At 46.5% G+C, this 19,359-nt stretch overlaps 3 protein-coding genes across 4 annotated transcripts in view; 2 read left to right on the forward strand and 1 right to left on the reverse strand.

Annotated features, from left to right (window-relative positions):
• Positions 1–19: 19 nt before the first annotated feature.
• TSSK3 (testis specific serine kinase 3) lies at positions 20–4,292 on the reverse strand. Its single transcript, XM_070949863.1, has 2 exons — positions 4,121–4,292; positions 20–681 (listed from the first exon to the last, which is right to left on the reverse strand). Exons 1-2 carry the CDS (start codon positions 4,290–4,292, stop codon positions 20–22), a joined length of 834 nt encoding a protein of 277 aa, XP_070805964.1.
• A 1,400-nt stretch (positions 4,293–5,692) lies between these two features.
• Positions 5,693–12,915, forward strand: FAM229A (family with sequence similarity 229 member A). 2 transcript variants are annotated; one of them, XM_070950187.1, is made up of 3 exons: positions 5,693–5,754; positions 10,309–10,446; positions 12,700–12,915. In XM_070950187.1, the coding sequence occupies exons 2-3, from the start codon at positions 10,328–10,330 to the stop codon at positions 12,800–12,802; spliced, it is 222 nt and encodes a 73-aa protein (XP_070806288.1). In that variant the 5' UTR covers positions 5,693–5,754; positions 10,309–10,327; the 3' UTR covers positions 12,803–12,915. The 2 variants fall into 2 exon arrangements, with proteins under 2 accessions (XP_070806288.1, XP_070806287.1); XM_070950186.1 differs by lacking the exon at positions 5,693–5,754 and having other exon boundaries at positions 9,968–10,446.
• A 2,749-nt stretch (positions 12,916–15,664) lies between these two features.
• The window catches only part of KPNA6 (karyopherin subunit alpha 6), a 36,482-nt gene continuing 32,787 nt past the window's right edge, over positions 15,665–19,359 (forward strand). The window contains exon 1 of the mRNA XM_070950063.1: positions 15,665–15,739. Within this exon, the coding sequence (XP_070806164.1) occupies positions 15,736–15,739 (4 nt within the window). The 5' untranslated portion in view covers positions 15,665–15,735. The remainder of the gene's footprint in view (positions 15,740–19,359) is intronic.

Genomic DNA, 19,359 nt, shown 5'->3' on the forward strand with positions numbered 1-19,359 from the left:
TTTCGACATGGTCCCGTCCTCAGGAACTTGCTAACCATGGGTGCCAACTCACTTCTTCGATGGAAGGCCTCAGGATCATGTCTGGTTCCAGGAGGCTTTTGAGAAGGTCCTGGCATTCCTCGGAGATCCCCAAGTGGCCAGGGATGGACACCCCTTTCTGTTGATGGCAAAGCATCTTGGGAATGTCCGTGTCGTCAAAGGGCAGGTTGGCACAAAGCATGACGTAAAGGACCACACCCATGCTCCACACGTCACCTTTCCTGCTGTCATGGGGCACCCCCTGCAGCACCTCGGGGGCCGCGTAGGCTGTGCTGCCGCAGAAGGTCTGGCTCAGCTCCTTGCGGTTCTTGGGGAGCAACTTGGCAAATCCAAAGTCTGTCAGTTTCAGATTGAGCCCCTGCAGGAGGGCATTTTCACACTTGAGATCACGATGCGCCACCCCACAGCTGTGGCAATAGCGGATGGCTTCTACCAGCTGACGGAAGAGCGCTTTGGCCCGGCTCTCGGGCAGGGGTCCTCCTTGCAGGACGCAGTCGAAGACATCGCCATTCTCTGCCAGCTCCATCACCAGGTAGATCTTTCCATCTGTGGACTCCAGCATCTCATACACCCGGATGATGTTCTTGTGGTCTAGGCGCTTGACAATCTGGAGCTCTCGAGGCAGGAATCTCTCGATAAACTCTGGGGAGGCAAAAGACAGAGTTGGCCTAAGCACAAGTCTGAAGATCATAGCTAATGAAAGATGAACATTATGCTGCTTGTAATGTTCCTGGATCCCAACGTCATAATTTCCCTTGAGAGGGAGAAGGGTTTTTTTTTTTGACGATGCTGGAAACATTTTTCTCATGTTGATTCACCCTGGACCTGAATCCTTGTGCTTTCTTCCATGCTTCTCTAATTGTACAGAATTGTAAATGACTAAAAGTATAACATAGCATCCCAGTGCTGTTCAGCTCAAGCACCCAGTCAGGTCTGTGGGGAGGGGGCATTTAGGGAACAGAGGTTCTCAAACTTCGCAATGCTGTGAGCCCTGAAATGAAATTGCATGGCTCCCTTCAATAAAACCAATTATTTCAGCAAGCTTAGGTTGGGCAAGAAATAAACATACACGTTAGTTAATGATTTTTTAATCTATCATGAAGGCGTTCAAACTTTGTGATACCCAACTCCTCCTGGGACTTTCTCAGGTGAAGCAGAGAGCATGCCTTGACATTTGCTCCTACTCTGCAAGACGGGTTTAAAAATACCCGCTCCTACATCACCACCACCACCCCGGTTAATGATCTCAGGAATTGGTGGAAGAAAATAGTTCTGTATCTTAGACACGTGCAGCCTCAAATTAATAAAAATTTTTTGCATAGATTATTGGGAGAAAGTATCCCTGATTTATAGATCATTATGTTAGGTGAACTCAAAAAACAACAATTGGCTAGCTAAACCTTCATTGTGCTAACCATGGTAAATCTGAATATGTAACAACTGCAGTGAAGGTTATATAGTAGTTGACTTTGAATTTGTGTCAAAGCCCAAGAAGAGGATGGGGCCAGCCCCAAAATCCATTGGATTAAATATAGTTTGAATGTACAGCAGTTGAAATAATTAAAGGGTTATCAGCTGTATTTCATCCCATTATATGTCTGAAAGTTTCAGATGGTGGGGGAACTTGTAAAACCTGCAGATGATCATGGCCAAAGGCCATTAGTAGGCAGGGCAGTCAGCCTCCTTTGGGACAAGAGTTTATAAGGCTATGGTTGTCATTCAAAGATGAAATCTCAAAAGGATTCTCCAGCCCTTTTGGTTGGAATGATGGAATATTGAAGTTTAAAATTTGACCTGGAACGTCAGAGGGTAAGGGCTAATTTAAGGTGAACCAATACCCCTTGGTATTTTCCTGGACCTGTACATGATTGCTAGCTTAGAACATAGAAAAACAGGGTTGGAAGGGACCTTAGAGGTCATCTAGTCCAACCCCCTGCTTGAGCAGGAGACCCTATACCATTCTGGACAAATGGCTGCCCAATCTCTTCTTGAAAACCTCCAGTGAAGGAGCATCCACAACTCCAGGAGGCAAGCTATTCCATTGATTAATTGTTCTCACTGTCAGGAAATTTCTCCCTAATTCTAGGTTGGATCTCTCTTTAAAAATCTTCCATCCGTTCCTTCTTGTCTTGCTTTCAGTGCTTTGGAGAATAGGGTGACCCCTTCTTCTCAGTGCCAGCCCCTCAAGTATTGAAAGACTGCTATCCTGTCACCCCTAATCTTTCTCTTCATTAGACTAAACTTACGTAGCTCCCCCAACCATTCATTGTGTGCTTTAGTCTTGCCTCTAGACCCTTTATAATCTTTGTTGCTCTTTGCACTCTTTCTAGAGTCTTAGCAACTTTCTGTATTGTGTGACCAGAACAGGACGCAGTATTCTAAGTGTGGTCTTAACTAAGGCAGTATAAAGCAGTACTAATACTTCGTGCGATCTTGATACCATCCCTCTGTTGATGCATCCTAAGATGGCATTGGCTTTTTTGGCAGTTGCAGTACACTGCTGGCTCATATTTACTGTAAGTGGTTGTCCATTAGGACACTTAGGATCCTTTCACAGTTACTGTTGTTGAGCCAGGTACCACCTATTCTATACCCGAGCATTTGTTTTTTCGTGCCTAAATGTAAGACATTACTTTTCTCACCACCAAATTGCATTTTCTTGGAGAGGACCAAATGTTCAAGTCTGTCAAGATCCTTCCGCATTTTGAATCTATCCTCCAAAGTGTTGTCTATTCCCCCAGCTTGATGTCATCTGCAAATTTCTCTTCTAGTACTGGGCTTAAGACAGTGGTGAAATTCAGCCAGTTCTATCCGGCTCGGGAGAACCAGTAGTGCCAGTGGCGGGAGCTCTGCCCACCCAGCCGGACACCATGATGTCCCGTTTTTGACCCTCTGCGCATGCGCAGAAGGTTCTACGCATGCATGGGGGAGGCGCGCACGCTCACTTTTGCGAACCAGTAGTGAGGGTAAGTGGATTTCACCCTTGGCTTAAGACCTTTGTGATATCCACTGCTTGCTTCCCTCCATGTAGATGTACCATCTTTAAGGACTATACATTGAGTGCAGTTTTTCAGCCAACTATATATCCATCTAGTGGTGATGCTGTCTATCCTACATTATTTTATCTTAACAAGAAGGCTGTGATCTATTTTACACGTGCTTAAATGTTTTTTTGTTGCAAGTCTTTTAAAAAGTGTTGCCTGTATTATTCATGCAGCCGTGTATTCTGGAAGTTACCCTGATCATAAATAATCACATCCAAGGAAGTTTTGGGGAAGATAAACCCCCCTGGTTAGTCCCCATTCATTCCATTCTTTGTCATCTTTTTTTTTTTTGCATGAGATCAAATTTGCTAAAAGTTTCCACAGTGCTAAAGATATGTTTGAAAAAAATGTGAATTTTCTGCCTGTGATGCCATGAGCCCAACTAGAATAGGAAAGTCAACTGGAAAGGTTCAAAATACAACTGAAGTAAGAGACACTACTATCAATGTAAATCTCCAGCCTTCTTAAAAGTTCCTTTCTCCCATCAGCTTCCCCTTCCTTTGTTTCCTAGGTCAGGGGCATACATTTCATCAGCAGAGTCAGATTGGACTAGAACACGGTAGCCTCTGGGCAGAGTGGAGCCACATTAAACATGCTTGTTCTAAGGCTTCTGAAATGGTACTTATAGCTTGTTGCCTTCAGGCAGATAAATATCTTCTGGCGAGATAGATGCCAAAGGGACAAAAGTCTGCAAAACTGCAAATATACAATAGATGGTAGAATAAGAATGCACAAATCTATGTTTATAGGGACAATGCATCTGTGGGGCAGGGAGCAGCAAGTAAAATCACATATATTATGACGACATCACGGGAAGGACACAAATTATCTAATTTGTATTGATGTCATAGTGGATTTTATTCTATGCTTATGGCGATATAGATTTTCTTTAGAGGAACGACAAATTTTATTGGAAAAAATATTGCAGTGGAGAAAATTTGGCCCTTGGAAACTGAAATCCAGTTATTTCTAAAAACATGCCCTATCCCATTCCATCTGCTCTGTCTTGCTTTAACTTTTTGTGTTCTGCTTCTTACCTTCTGGTCCTCCCAGTTTGTCTATAATTTTCACAGCCACTTTTCGTTGGTGTTTTTTTGAAAAGGCTTCTTTGACCTTTGAATACGTTCCTTCTCCAATGGTTTTGCCCATCTGGTAACCATGGGAGAGAAGAAACTCCTCCATCGTGTCTTTCACTCGCTCGTCTGTCATTCTCAGGACATCCTGTCATCACAAAGTCTATACATCGCTGTCCTTCTCCACCCAGACCAGGGTCTGCATTGGCTGCAGCCCAGGATGCTAGATCATTTTTTCCTGCCCAGACAAGGTCCTTCGATGAGGGGTGAAACTGAGATTGGACATCTTGAAACTTGAGCCTCCATTGTGATGCAACCTTGTGTTACCTGAAGACCAGAGGGGAAGGTAGGGACTTGGCACCAATGAGAAGCAGGCACACATCCTCCTCAGAAGAAGAGTTGCTCCAGGCCTGACCCTTCAGGGGGATGATGGGTTAACCTAACAAGAGGCCCAAATGCTGTGAGGCCTTGGGTAAGAAACCATTGTAGCTCGTATTGTAGTGTAGGTAAGGCTAATCGTTATCAGGTTGGACATGGATGGTTAAGTTGTCCACAACATGGAAGTCTGCTGGCTTGAAGCTACTTGGCAGGGTTTGGGCCTAGCTACATCAGGCAAGCCTTAAGAGTAAGTATCACAAGTCCCTCAAATTCTGTCATATTTAAGAAGATAATTTCTTAAGGAGTTGTACTTGTTGGATGTACTGGGAAGAGACTGAGCTTTAAATCAGCCATCGAAATTCAGCAATTGAATTGGTTAGTATAGGGAGATTCTATATGATTCAGAAGAGAGTCTTTCCTCAGTCCTGGCTGGGAATTGCAATTACTATACCCAGAGGGCACAAGATTATAGAGGAACCTGGTCCATACTGTCTTATATTGATAAAAATGAATCTTGGTTTGGATCTCTGAATTGTGACTGGTGTGGATAAAGATGCCATCTTTCAACCTAAACTACTACATGTGGATGTTTTCTGCTTCCAACAGAAATGATGGTATATCAATCAGCAACCACAGCGGCTACAGTTGAATTATGTTAGCAGAATACAGAAGGGACCTTGGAAGTCGTCTAGTCCAACCCCCTACTTAAGCAGGAGAACCTAGACCCTAGACCATTTTAGACAAATGGATGTCCAGTCCCTTCTTAAAATCATCCAGTGTTGGAGCACCCACAACTTCTGAAGGCAAGCCATTCCACTGGTTGATTGTTCTTACTGTCAGGAAATTTCTCCTTAGTCCTAGGTTGGTTCTCTTCTTGATTAATTTCCATCCTTTGCTTTTTGTCCTGCCTTTTGGTGCTTTGGAAAATAGGTTGACCTCCTCTTCTTTGTGACACCTTCAATATTGCCTGTCTTGATGAGATCAAATTGTTAGGGCAAACATTTGAAACATCACAACAAGGAACCCTAATAATCTTGTCTAAATTAACAGAACTGTAGAATTCATCTATAAGGACATAAGAGAACCTGTGGTAGGCAGATATAGAAGTAGAACATTTAAGCCAATCTTTTCTTCTAAAAAGCCAACTCAGACTGCATCACAGCAATTCCAAAGTAGGAGTGGTGAGCATCTCTGCACCCTGATTTTGCTCTTGCTGTCAGGTAAGCAGAGTGATTATGTTTGTAGACAAACTACCTAAGATGGGCATGAGAGAAGCTGAATCCTGGGCAGTAGGGGCGGGTTTCAAAACCTGTCGCTACCAGTTCGCCCATGGGCGTGAGCGCTCACGTGTGTGCGCAACACTTCTGCACATGCGCAGAAGCATTCGGGAGGGTGGGTGGAGCCTCCCGCCGCCGCTACTGGTTCGCCTGATCTGGGGCGAACTGGTAGCAACCCACCACTGGTGGGCAGTCATGGCCTGGGGATGGCTGCTGCAAGGAAGTCCTCCTGTTAGCCTAAAGCAGTGGTTCTCAACCTTCCTAATACCACGACCCTTTAATACAGTTCCTCATGTTGTGGTGACCCCCAACCATAAAATTATTCCTGAAACCATTGAAAATATGTGTTTTCCAATGGTCTTAGGCGACCCCTGTGAAAGGGTCGTTCGACCCCCAAAGGGGTCCTGACCCACAGGTTGAGAACCACTGGCCTAAAGCATCTTTGTCATGTTTAAGTAAACATTTACTTTATAAATCCTTTCAAAGCTCAGTTTCATGTTAGGTCCATCACAAAATTGTCTAAGCCCATTCTTCAAGTTGGCAACAGCTGTTTTTTCCCCTAACCAGTTTCATCTTCAGACTCCTCGTTTTTAAACAGGTTTTCCTTAGTTGGTGGTAGCAGTTACCAAGAGGTTACAGCTTCGTTCTATGGACTTCTTAGAGTGGCTTTTTAAGTAGCATGACTACTTTTGACCTGGAGTCCAACCTTGCCAAATTAGGCTTCTCCCCAGCTTTAATATTCAAGAAGGACTATGATCTAGCAAGACAAACCTTGCGGCAAAGGGTAGAGGACATCAAGAGGCAGGCAGACTTAGAGAAAGCTCCGCTGTTTCTGGCTCCAGAGGCCATTAGATGTGTTATTGCTCCTGCCAGCTATCTTAAGTCAGTTGGAATCAGCAAACCACCCAAAAGCATTTGCACTTGTATGGTGCCATGTGCTTCCATCGGCCGTCCTGTATGGCCAGTATAAAAGTCAGAGTCACGGAAAGACTCTGTCCCTGCGGATCAGGAGAGGTGGAGACTGTGGGTCACATGCTCCTTAGATGTTCCTTTTATACGGAGATTAGGAAAAAACATATTCTGCCAATAACTGCTAGGTATCCTGGCCGTTCCGACACTACCAGTGGTGGGTTGCCCCCGGTTCGCACCGGTTCTATAGAACTGATAGTAAAACCGGCGGGAGGCTCCGCCCACCAACCCTGACATCCTCTGCGCATGCGCAGTAGAGCACGCCCCATTGTGAACCGGTACTAAAGGTAAGTAGACCCCACCCCTGGACACTACTTATCTTCAGTGGCTGCTTAAGGCCAAAACTACAGCACAGGTGGCCAGATTCTGCGCAGCAGCACTGGGGATTCGTTGCAAATACGTGTCTTCTATACCATAGCAATGTATATAACAACTGTGGCTAACCCTTTGCACTGCTTAGTCATTTCCCTTTTAGCGTTGAACCTACAACAGGCCACACAGTTTAGGGATTGCAACTATCATATAGTCAGACCATGTATAATTGACACTGAATTTTATTATAGATTTTAGTTATTTATTATTTTATACTAGAATATTTTTGTATATTTTTGTATATTTTGTATATATTTGTATATTTACCGAGTGCTTTTAATTGTTCTGGTCTAAGATTGTAATAATAATTTGATTTGATTTGATCAACTTGGAAACTGCCATCTTGAACACTGAGAGCATGGATTTCATTCACAGCCATTAGTTGTATGTGAATGTTATGACAGTTCAGATCTGGAGAAACTAAAACAGGCATCACATTTCTCCTAAGAAATCTCCACTCCTGAGACAATATAAGAGCAGACTTTGCTTTCTGTTATTTTTCTCCAGCTTAGGCAAAGTCTCTTTAAAAAAAAAGCCCCAGAACAAGTGTAGCTGCTGTAATCCAGGATGGCTGGCAATCCACAATCAGAGAGTTGGGGGTTTAACCTTGCGGGGGTGGGGGTGGGGGTTGGTAGGTGCTCCCATTTTTTGTTGTGAACTTGCTCTATATAAGTATAAGCAAATGCCGGTAGAACACAACATTATGTGGGAAATATTAGTCTCCTTGGTAAATTTTGCTCTGCAGGTTCAACATGTTTTTTAAAATTGTTTATTTAATTTGTGGTGTCCTAGGTGCTCTCTGAGCTTGGCTGTTTCTTGCAGATATTTCATTACCCAAACTAGGTAATGCCATCAGTGCTAGTAAGGACTGGGGTTGGCTCTGATTTTATATACTAGTGGCTTGCCCTGTCAGTCTTGGTAGGAGTGGTCCTGATGCTTCCTTGATTGGATTGTTGTTTACTGTCAGCTTGTTGGTGAATTGGTGGTTCCTTTATCAGAGTATTGCTTGTTTCTTGATTATTAGTCTAATGTTAATGTTGCTGTTGGCTGTGCTCATCTGCATGTTGATTGCTGATGAAGAGGGGTTTATCTCTCTTTGTTTTCCTTTTGGCTTTTTAATTGTCTCCTTTGAATAGTATATAGATGTTGTTTGGGTCTATGTGCGTGTTGATTGCCAGGCTTCCAGAAATTCCCTAGTGTTTTTGGACTTGGCTTGGTCTAGGATGGTCACAGTTTCCCAGTTGCAGCTACTGTTAAATCTGTCCACGTGTTCTGAAATTAAGGCGTTTCAATCATGTTCTCTGACTGCTGTTGGTGTTCAAGATGTGCTCTGCTCAGTCCTATTAAATTTCTATGCTGCCCATCTCACTGGCACAGTGACTCTGGGTGACTTACAATATAATAAAGTTAAAAGGTGCTTAAAAACAAAAGTAGAAAAAAATGAATAAAAAAAGTAAAAGTTGAAAACCAAGATGATGGGCGGCCTGAGGGAGAAAATCTTCTTTACCTGGTCAGCCACCCCCAACATAGCGAGCCCGTTGTGGCCCCAGGCCAAGCAGTAGAGCCAGGTTTTGGGGCTTTTCCTATTGACCTTATTGGCTTCTTCACGGGAGACTGTTGGTTCTCCATTCCTGCCCACCATATGGATGTCTGGAGAAATGCAAGAAGAAGCCCACGTTTGATGTGAGAGGCTCAGGAGAGGAATGACTTGGGGGAGGTCTGGCATTCCTTAGCCTAGAACTCCAAGCAGTGAGAAGACCAGGCCCCATTGTGATGCAGGCGCCGCCCTTCTGCCTCACAATGGGAGTGGAGTCGTGGCCTCCCTCTAGGTTCTCTCCCAGCCTGCCCTTTGCAGGAGGCCCTTCAAGCTGCCAGGTCGACTGTAGGGAGCCCTCCTCCGCCTTCCTTCGATTGGTGAGGTTAGGGCAGAGTTGTGGGCCGGGAGAGGCTCCGAGGGAAACCACTGGGGCTCCCTGGTGTTGAGCCTTGTTAATGATCTTGTTCCTCAACCAGGAAGGCCTTCAGGCTTCAACCCCAAAGCCTGGCTTTGAAACCACCAAGCTAGGATGCTTCTCCCACAGGAGATTTCTGTGCTGGGATCCAGGTGCCACAAAAGACATATGGTCAGATTTAAATAACCAGTAGAGCCATTGTATGATGAAAAGCTGTCCAGATATGGAGTAGCTGGAGGGCAACTGGGTCATGGATTTGGTTAGGAAGAAGTTTCTAATAGCCTATGGTGAGGTCCCATCAAGCCTGGATTACATTCATCAGGAATATAGAAGTACTAGGTATTTGGTGACATTCCCATGCATAGGATCCATTTGTTACATTTTTAAAAATATTTTTAAATTTTAATTTATAGGCTGGCTGACTCCTAAATGTCATGGGTGATTTACAATTAAAAGTCAAATATAAGACAGCTGACCAGAAGAGCAAAATAAAATAAAAACAAGACCCAAAGGAGCCAACTCAAAATAAAACAAAGCAAACCCAGGAAGTGGCTCCATAGGAGGTTATCTCCTGGACGATATAATGGTGGAACCAGACAAAACTCTGGGGGAGACCACTGGAGAGAAGATGCAGGGATCCTTTGGTTTAATTTCCAACTTGGTCAACTGACTTCCAACAACTTTTTCCACACCCATTTATGTGTTAAAATAATTTTGAGACATTGTATGCAAAAAATAAGACTTGAAAATCTAAAATTAATTTCTCAGATCACAGTCATGTAATGGGCTGATGATTATCTGAGTGTGGGGCCCCCAGAAATTCCTTGGGCCTCTCTGTGTCTTGCCAGATTAGGTGGCGTTGGGTTGCTCTTCTTAGTCCTCTGCCTTGTCCTCATAGCCACCCTTTCCAAAGGCAGTTCTAAGCCCATTTGGGGCAGGGGTGGGTTCTACTTATCTTTACTACCGGTTCGCAACAGGAGCGTGCGTGCTCACTTCGCTCACATGCTTCTACGCATGCACAGATCATACCTTATGATGTCCGGGCAGATGGGCAGAGCCTTCCGCTGCTTTTACTACCAGTTTGGAAGAACCAGACAGAATCGGGAGCAACCCACCACTGATTTGGGGGTGTCCGAAGTGGGGTAATGTGTAGTGTTGAACAAAGGAGGACCCTCGTCCTGCTCACCCTTCTCCTCTTCAACAGACAGGTCTGGGGCTCGGACATGAGCTCCCAAGAGACCCCACAAGCTCGGAGATTTCCAATAGAGGCAGGAGATTCTCCCAGCCTGGCAACGGCCCCCGAAACTCAGGAGCCCGTTGCCCCCGAGCGCGCTGCAACAAGGTGAGCACAGAGTCGACAGAGAGAAGCAAAGCTGCCCATGTTGTTCCTTGGACTTTAAGGAGAAGCATGACAGTCATTCATTCCATGTACTTTCTGCTCTGAGCAACCAGTTGGTCTAAGACTGGGAAAGGGTGTGTGTCTCCCTTTGGAAAGAGAAGTGGCCCACAGGGATACACTAATGTCCTTTTCAGGGTGCCGGGTAAATGGCAGTTCAGAGCTGGATCTTCCAGCAATCACCAAGCGCCATGTTAACTTTTGCTTATAAAGCCAGTCCAGAGCTGAACACCTGGCCGAGTACAGGTGGTCCTCAACTTGCAATCATTCATTTAGTGACCATTGAAGTTACAATGGCACTGAAAAAAGTGACTTACAACAGGTTCTTGCGCTCTCAAGCATTGCAGCATCCCCACATTTATGTGATCAAAATTTGGGGGCTCAATACTTGGCATTTATATAATGGTTGCAGTGTGCCAGGGTCATATGATCTCCAGACCTTCCCAGCCTGCTTGACAAGCAAAGTCAATGTGGGGAGCTGCATTTATTCAACAATCGCATTATTCACTTAACAGTTGCAGCGATTTGCTTAATAATCGTGCAAAAAAAGATGGTAAAAGTAGTTGCAGCTCACTTCACAACTGCCTTGCTTAGCCATGGAAATTCTGGTCCCAGTGCCTCTAGATGGGACATGCGGAACAAAAAAATTAAGTTACAATTTATGGGGGGAAAAAGATTATTTGTTGGGAGAGTTTTAACATGTATTTTAGAAAGGGGCTATTTCCCTAGAAATAGTCTAAAGAAACTCGGTTTGTATCATTAGTTGTATAGTAGTAGCTTATTGGAAAGAATTTAGGGGCTTGTCGGATTGAAGCAGGAAAAGCAGCAGACGGGGGCAGAGGCACGAGGTGGAAATGCTCACATAGTGATTGGCAGGGCTGTGGGGATGGGGAGAGGTGCATTGGCAGCCATCCCTAACCCCAAGGAAGCCCAAGTGACCATGGTGACCTCACAGGGCAAGTTCCATCTTTTCACAACAATGCCGTGGCGTGGTTCTCAAGTAGCCAAGGGGCAGCTTGCATTAGAACCACTCTGGCAATGACCGGTGGAGGTTCTTTGTCCTGCTGATGTGGTTGGTCCCAAAGATCTATCGAGCAGAATAGGCAAACTGCTAAAATGGTTCCATCAGAGGCTTCTCCCCTTCTACTACCTCAATTTTTCTTTTTTCCCCCTGGGTTGGGGTGGGCAAGCCGCCTTAGGAAATAGATACGCCCAGGCATCTAGCAGCATGAGTAGAAACTGTGTTGAATTGGTCCTTTGCTTTGCAGCACCTGAGTTTCCCATCTTTTCAAACATTGTAAGGTGGGCCTTAGGCACCCTGTGGTCAACCAGATTTTCTCCCCTGGATTAGGTGGTGGCACTGCGGAGGAATTCAGGCTCTCAGGCAGCACAGTCAAAGTGTGTTCCATGCAGCCTTTATGAATATTTTTGAATAGCAGTAGGAAATATTTTATGAGAAAGCACTTTAATTCAGGAACAAATTCTTTCTTCCCTCCCTTCATGGCTACTCTTGCACATCTTCACTTTATTTCAGCAAGGTATGTGCCATAGAACTTTCCCTTAGTGAGGCTATTTCCTCCTTGCATTTTTAATTTTGTAGAGTTTTCAGAGATCATATTGAGTCACCTGCAGTGGTGGCACTAGAGCAGCGTGTCTCACTCTTGGCCATTTTTAAGACATGTGGAATTCAACCCTTGCTGGCTGGGGAATTCTGGGAATTGAAGTCCACACATCTTAAAGCAGCCAAGGTTGAGAAACACTGAGCTAGAGGGATGGATTTGGGGTATGTTCTTTGGGGGTGCTTTTGCCCCTTTCCCCTATCAAATTTTTCAAATTATTTACAGCTGAAAGTCAGCAAGTTGCCAGTGAACCTTAGTAAGGCAAGAAGCCATTAAAAAAGGGGGACTTGGGCCCACTTACAGCTCTGGGTGTCCCTCTTTGTGAATGCCAAATGGATCAGATTTGTCGCTTTGCACTGACCTCCAGCCAGAGGGAGAGCTGGAACAAATGATGTACCTACCACATTAGGAAAGCTCAGTCGGTGAAGTTTAGAAAGCAATTTATTCCCAGAAAAGCCCCCCCCCTTTTTTTTTTTTTTAAAGGAGGACGTTCTGGGACCAATTTTGCTGCCTTGGGCAGTTGTGCATCTGCACTTTCTAACAAACCTAATGGTTCTCCCTCCCTTTCTTTCCCGGGCAGGCAGCTGCGAAGATGTCCAGGGTGCCACTGCCTGACCTTGCCCAACGTCCCCATTGATGTCTACATTGCCATGGGTGGGAGCCACAGGCCACGAACTACCTGAAGACTCCCCCAGGTCGGCTCAAGTGCTGAGGCCACAGCGGCTGTCCCAGAAAACACACTGACAGCCAGACAACAGTGAAGCAAGCCACACAGAACAGTGACGCACATTTTAATAAAAGGACACCTTAAAATGTTTCTGTGACTGTCCTTCCTGGAAATCTGCAGAGCCTATTCTCCACTGACACCAGAGGGAGCAGAGTTGAGGCTTCAACAGAGGTGGGAAGCTCAAGGCCTGGCCTCAGGGAATCATAAAAGGAAGCATCCATCAGTGTGCAGAGTTTTTCCTTGTAGAGATTAGCCAGTTTCCCCAGTCCATCCATAATGGGGCTGGCCCACCCACTGGATAATGTGAACCAACCAGTCCCAGTAATAGAATCTGCTTCTTGGCTGTTCTTCCTCTGTCCCTCTCAGAAGACAGAACTGCATAGCTTCTCTTTCTTCCTCTTGATTCCCAGGTCTGCGATTGTGGGAATTGAAGTGAGTGTCTGTGGGGATCCAATTGGTTTCCAAAAGTGAAAGACGGGGCAGTTCCACTCTGGCTCTCTCTTCCCTCTCTTGGCCTCCAGTGGATTTTGGAGGGTGGCTTTTGAATCAAAGAGGCCGGCTTCTCCTCCAGAACTTCTCCTGAGAATTTGAATGCGGCCACTCTATGGGTCAGCAGTCTCCAGGCCCCTCTGTCTTACACCGCCTCCTTCAGATCCGCCATGTCATCCCAGTGTCATCCTTTATAGTGTCCAGCCAGCGGGTGCTAGAACGGCCCCTTCTCCTTTTGCCACTGATCACTCCCAGCAAGACTGACTTTTCGAGCGAGTCAACTCTCATGACATGACCAAAGTATGACAGTCTCTGTTTGGTGATCTTGGCTTATCACATTGTATATTTTAATTGTAGTCACATGAACATTTGTCTGAGAAAAAAAAAACCTTTAAAAAAGGCCAGATTTTTAAAAATATATAATTTTTTTTAATATATTAAAAAAAATGTGTTTCCTCGAAAATACAACATGTCCCGAAAATGTCTCCTCGCAAGGCTTCTTCTGATGTCCTAGGTGTATGGATTTCCATGCCTTCCTTTACGGGAGGTCACTTCATGCATCTTGCATCTCCCCGGCCGCACCCCTCCCCACCTGCCACCCCCAAATTGCATCCAATTTGGGCAGGGGCAGAAAGCCCTGCCATGCCCGGTGAGGTGGGGGGGGGGGAGAAGAGACGGCAAGAGGAGTGAGCCTCATTTCGCTCCATGGGTCTTGCTTCTCCCCCGGCCCACCTGCCACCCCCCTCGGTAAAGAGATGGGGAAGAGAAGCAGCCAGACTGTTGTTGCCATTGGGGTACATGGAGCCATCTTACCTGCCTTCTAGCTCTGTCGCGTGTCTCGCCATTGTGTGGAAGGAAGCACGTTGTATGGTAAAAAAACCTCCTTGCGAGTTTGAGAAGTTTGATTGAACTCGTGAGAAGTTTTTTTTTTACTGTGCAACGTGCTTCCTGCCACACAATGGCAAGACGATGGAGTGGAAGGCAGGTAAGACATACATCTCGTGTCTCCCTGGTGAGGGGGGAGAAGAGACGGCAAGAGGAGTGAGCCCCGTCTCGCTCCACGTGTCTCGCTTCTTCCCTGCCCCACCTGCCACCGCCCTCGATAAAGAGCCGGGGACTGTGGAAAAGGGAGCCGGGCAGGTGTGGGCTTTGAATGTCTGGGGCGGCTGGGGGTTGCCTGGTGGAGAGGCAGGAGCGGGGCGGGAGTTTGCAGGCGGGGGCATGGATGGATGGATGGGAGGCAGGCAGACAGACTCCAAGAAGGCTGGGGAGATTCCCACCTTTGGTTGCCCCAGCGAACAGCCGACAAGCGGCTGTGTTGCACTGCTGTAGCAACATAACAGTAGCCACAAAGTGGCCACGCTCGCTGCCTCCTGCACCTCCAAAATAATAAGATCCCCTCCCCCAATAATAAGGCCAAGCCCTTATTTCGGGGTTCAAAAAAATATAAGACAGGGTTTTATTTTTGGGGAAACACAGTAGTAAATAGCTTGCTTAGCTAATCAATTGCTATTAATAATTCTCCTGTACTGACATTCTCCCTCAGAGACGAGGAGGGTCCCCTCTCCTGGGCCTTTGAAAATATCTTGAGCCCCCCCTCCTGCCCATCTTGTTGGGGGCTCAGCCATGGGCTTGGTTAGAGTCTTTAAGGCCCTCCCCCAGCATTTTAATTATTTTTAATGTCAAATTTTAACTATCCTTGCCTCTATTTCAATTTTTTATATTGTATACAGTTTTATGCCCAGAGTTCTTCTGTGAGGGAGATGGGCCGTTTCTAAATTCGATAAAAACATTGCAGAATAAAAATAAAATGAATTTAAATTAAAAATAATTTCTTTTCCTGGAGGAAAAGTTAGGAGAAGAGTCTCCCTCTTGCTCTTCTCCCCCAGAGGGTCCTGGATGTGGGGCTTTGGACGGGGGTGCAAAGCTGCCCCCGCCCCTTTGGGCATCCCAACAGCGCGGAGGCCCCGAGACTTGGGGGGCTCGCGGGGGGCGGCCTAGCAGGACAGCAGCCGGGGGGGGACGTGTTCCCGGTGCGCGCAGTTGGGCTGCGATGCTGCAGACGCGCCCAAGATGATGCTCCGTCAGCCGATCGGCGGGTCCCCCCAGGCCGAGGGCGGGGGTCGCGTGGGGCTCCCTTCCCCACCAGCGCTTTGCCTGCAGCCGACGCCCGGCCGCTGGGAGGCGCCCGCGAGCCCCGAGCCGCAGCGATCCCAGGGAGGCAGCGTTACGGGGGTGGAGCTTCGGCGCGAGGGCTCGCCGCGTGTGCCGTCCCGCTTCGGCCGCCGTCGCTCCTATTAAGCTCCGCCTTTCTCCCCCCGCCCCGCCGGCCCGTCTGCTCGGCCCATTGGCCTGTCCGCCATATTGTCGGCGAAGGAGGGACGGGACGGAGCGGCGGACATGGGTGAGGCCGCCGGCGGAGTCTCTCTCTCTCTCTCTCTCTCTCTCCGCGCGCGTGAGGTCGGGGCCCACTCCCGGGCGCCCCGGCGGCCGCCCAGCGTTTGGCGGCGGCTCCAGGCGGAGGGGCGTGGCCGGCGGGGCGTCCGGAGGCGCCGACGAGATCCAGGCCGGTCCCCGGCGGAGCGCTGGGCCTCCGGGGCGAAGAGCGACGCTCGGACCCCCCTAGGCGGGAGGGCGCAGCCTTCGGCGCGGGGCGTCCGACTCCGGTGCGGGCTGCAGTCCCGCCGGGAGGCCGAGTAGCCGCAGACGAGCGGGGACGCTGGGGAGGAATAGAAGTGAAGAAGCCGGAAGCCGCTTTGCCGCTTCTTTCTCCCGTCCCTTCCCCGCTTTCCCTCCGCTGCGCTTTTCGCCCAGGGGAGCCTTCGCTCCCACCCTCGGCAGGGGAAGCCGGGCCCAGGCTCCGAAGCGACCGGGAGCCTAAGAGTGGCCGAGGCCGCCCCACGCCCGTCATCCCTCCCCCCGCGGTGCCCGCTTCCTCCCAGGGGCTCCTTTCCCCATTTGGGCGCGTCGTGGTGAATGGGGTTTCGGCCTGGAGGGGCTCGAAGAGACGGCGGCACGGACCTTTTGCTGCCGAATTGCCTTCCCTTGCGAGCGTTTGCGCCATTAGGCTGATGCGTTCATGAGAAGAAACAATAGTTGCCCTCCGGCGTTCCATAGTTCGCTTAAACGTGGGATTGTGGGAATTGTAGTTCCCGTCATCTGGTAAGAACCCCTGAACTATAGTTACAAGATAAGTTTTATTTTATTGTCATTGCACCTCGTACAACGAAATTAAATGCCATCTTCACTGGACATTATAACTATAAAAATAAAACACAAACACACATCCTTCACATTCTATACAATTGAATTGAAAACCCGATATTGCATTAATATTGCACTATACATCAGAATTCAATATAATTACTGCCTTAGTATAGAAGCTGTTTTTCAGTCTATTTGTCTCTGTTTTTATTATCCTGTACCATCTGCCAAAAAAAAAAGGGTGCCCCGGATGTGACAGATCTTTAAGAATCTTTTGAACTTTCTTAAGGCAGCAGGAGCCATAAAGCTCTTCCAAGGAGAGGAGAGGGCAACCAATGATCCTCTGGGCAATGATGTTAACCCTCTGGAGTGCTGTCCTATCTACAAGTATGATTTGTATTGGCAAACCATACACAGATGCAGTAAGTTAAAATACTCTCTATGGTGCAGCAGTAGAAGGTCACTGGCAGTTTTTTATTCAGTTGTTGTTTCCTGAAAATTCTCAGGTAGTATAATCTCTGCTGGGCCCTTTTGACCAGTGCTGCAATGTGAGTGCCTTCCAGATCAGCTCCTCTTTTAATGACAACACCCAGAAACTTAAAACTGGACACTTGCTCCACTCTGTCTCCATTGATAAGTAAGGGCTGGATGTCTGATCTATCCCTTCTATAGTCCACTATAAGCTCCTTGGTCTTATTGATAAGGACTAACTTATTGTCGCCACACCACAAAAGCAACAGTCCACCTCATCTCGATAGGCAGACTCATCCCACCCCCCAGAGATGAATCCCACCACTGTTGTATCATCTGCAAATTTAGTAATAGTATTACTAGCGTGAGTGGGAATGCAGTCATGCACATAAAGAGTATAGAGTAAGGGACTCAACATGCAACTCTGTAGTGTACCAGTGTTAAGAATAAGGGCTGAAGAGGTGTGATTATCTAATCTGACCCTCTGAGAGTGGCCAGACAGGAAATCCATAATCCAAAGGCAGATTGAATAAGAAAGTCCAAGATCCATAAGTTTAGACACTAGTCTATGTGGAAGTATTGTGTTAGATGCAGAGCTAAAATCTACAAAAAGCATCCTCACATAGTCCATCCCCCCTGTTCCAAATGAGTCAGAGCAGTGTGAAGAGTGATGGCTGTAGCATCCTCTGTAGATCTATTTCTTCTGTATGCAAACTGGTATTTAATCATTGCGGAAGACCAGAAATTATGTGCCAGCAGACCAATTTCCCAAAGCACTTTATGATGATAGGAGTGAGTGCCACTGGTCTGTAATCATTGAGGTTACATTGGGGAACTTCTTTGGCAGCGGAACAATGATAGAAGCCTTCAAACAAGATGGAATAGTGGACTGGGATAAAGACTGATTGAAGATCAGATAATTGAAAGCAACCAAAAGTGGTTGCATGTTATTTTTTTTTAAGTATGCTTTGAATTTAGAGGAAAGAGATGGTCTAGAGTATAGACCATATATAGCGTATAAATTTTTATAACAAAAATTTGCTCTGCATAGTATGCAAATATGTAGCATATACAAGAATTTTTGTATGAGGACACAAACACCATAAAATATGGTGATCGGGTGAGTTATTTTCTTGCTAGTGTCCTTGTTTGTGGGGGGGGGTTTACTTGGGGAGGATGCAGCTTTTGTGTACAAGGCTCAGTCTTTGAATCTGCTTAGGAGTGTTGCAGAAGTGCTGAAAGTTGTGACTTGTTGGGAGCCTACAGGTCTGTGTCAGAGAGGGGATATGAAAGGGCATGTTGCTTTTTTATGCCTCAAAAATCAGAATCTCACCAATTTCATTTATTATTATTGATTTATTTGTGGTATACTGCCCTAGCACATTCAGTTAGCAGGTTTCCTGATAGGAGGTTTTAAGTTTGCAGAGATGACTGGATAATAACCATTTACCAGCCTGTGAAATACAGTCAGGTCCAGAAATATTGGGACATCGACACAATTCTAACATCTTTGGCTCTATACACCACCACAATGGAGTTGGAATGAAACAAACACAATGTGCTTTAACTGCAGACTGTCAGCTTTAATTTAAGGGTATGTACATCCAACTCAGGTGAACGGTGTAGGACTTACATCAGTTTGCATATGTGCCTCCCACTTGTTAAGGGACCAAAAGTAATGGGACAGAATAATAATCATAAATCAAACTTTCCCTTCTTAATACTTGGTTGCAAATCCTTTGCAGTCAATCACAGCCTGAAGTCTGGAATGCATAGACATCACCAGACGCTGGGTTTCATCCCTGGTGATGCTCTGCCAGGCCTCTACTGCAACTGTCTTCAGTTCCTGCTTGTTCTTGGGGCATTTTCCCTTCAGTTTTGCCTTCAGCAAGTGAAATGCATGCTCAATGGGATTCAGGTCAGGTGATTGACTTGGCCATTGCATAACATTCCACTTCTGTCCCTTCAAAAACTCTTTAGTTGCTTTTGCAGTATGCTTTGGGTCATTGTCCATCTGCACTGTGAAGCGCCGTCCAATGAGTTCTGCAGCATTTGGCTGAATGTGAGCAGATAATATTGCCCGAAACACTTCAGAATTCATCCTGCTGCTTTTCTCAGCAGTCACATCATCAATAAATACAAGAGAACCAGTTCCATTGGCAGCCATACATGCCCATGCCATGACACTACCACCACCATGCCACTGATGAGGTGGTATGCTTAGGATCATGAACAGTTCCTTTCCTTTTCCATACTCTTCTCTTCCCATCACTCTGGTACAAGTTGATCTTGGTCTCATCTGTCCATAGGATCTTGTTCCAGAACTGTGAAGGCTTTGTTAGATGTTGT

This window comes from Pituophis catenifer, unplaced genomic scaffold, assembly GCF_029215685.1.
Source record: "Pituophis catenifer annectens isolate HBS135680 unplaced genomic scaffold, rPitCat1.0.hap2 SCAF_9, whole genome shotgun sequence".
NCBI classification, from domain to species: domain Eukaryota; kingdom Metazoa; phylum Chordata; class Lepidosauria; order Squamata; family Colubridae; genus Pituophis; species Pituophis catenifer.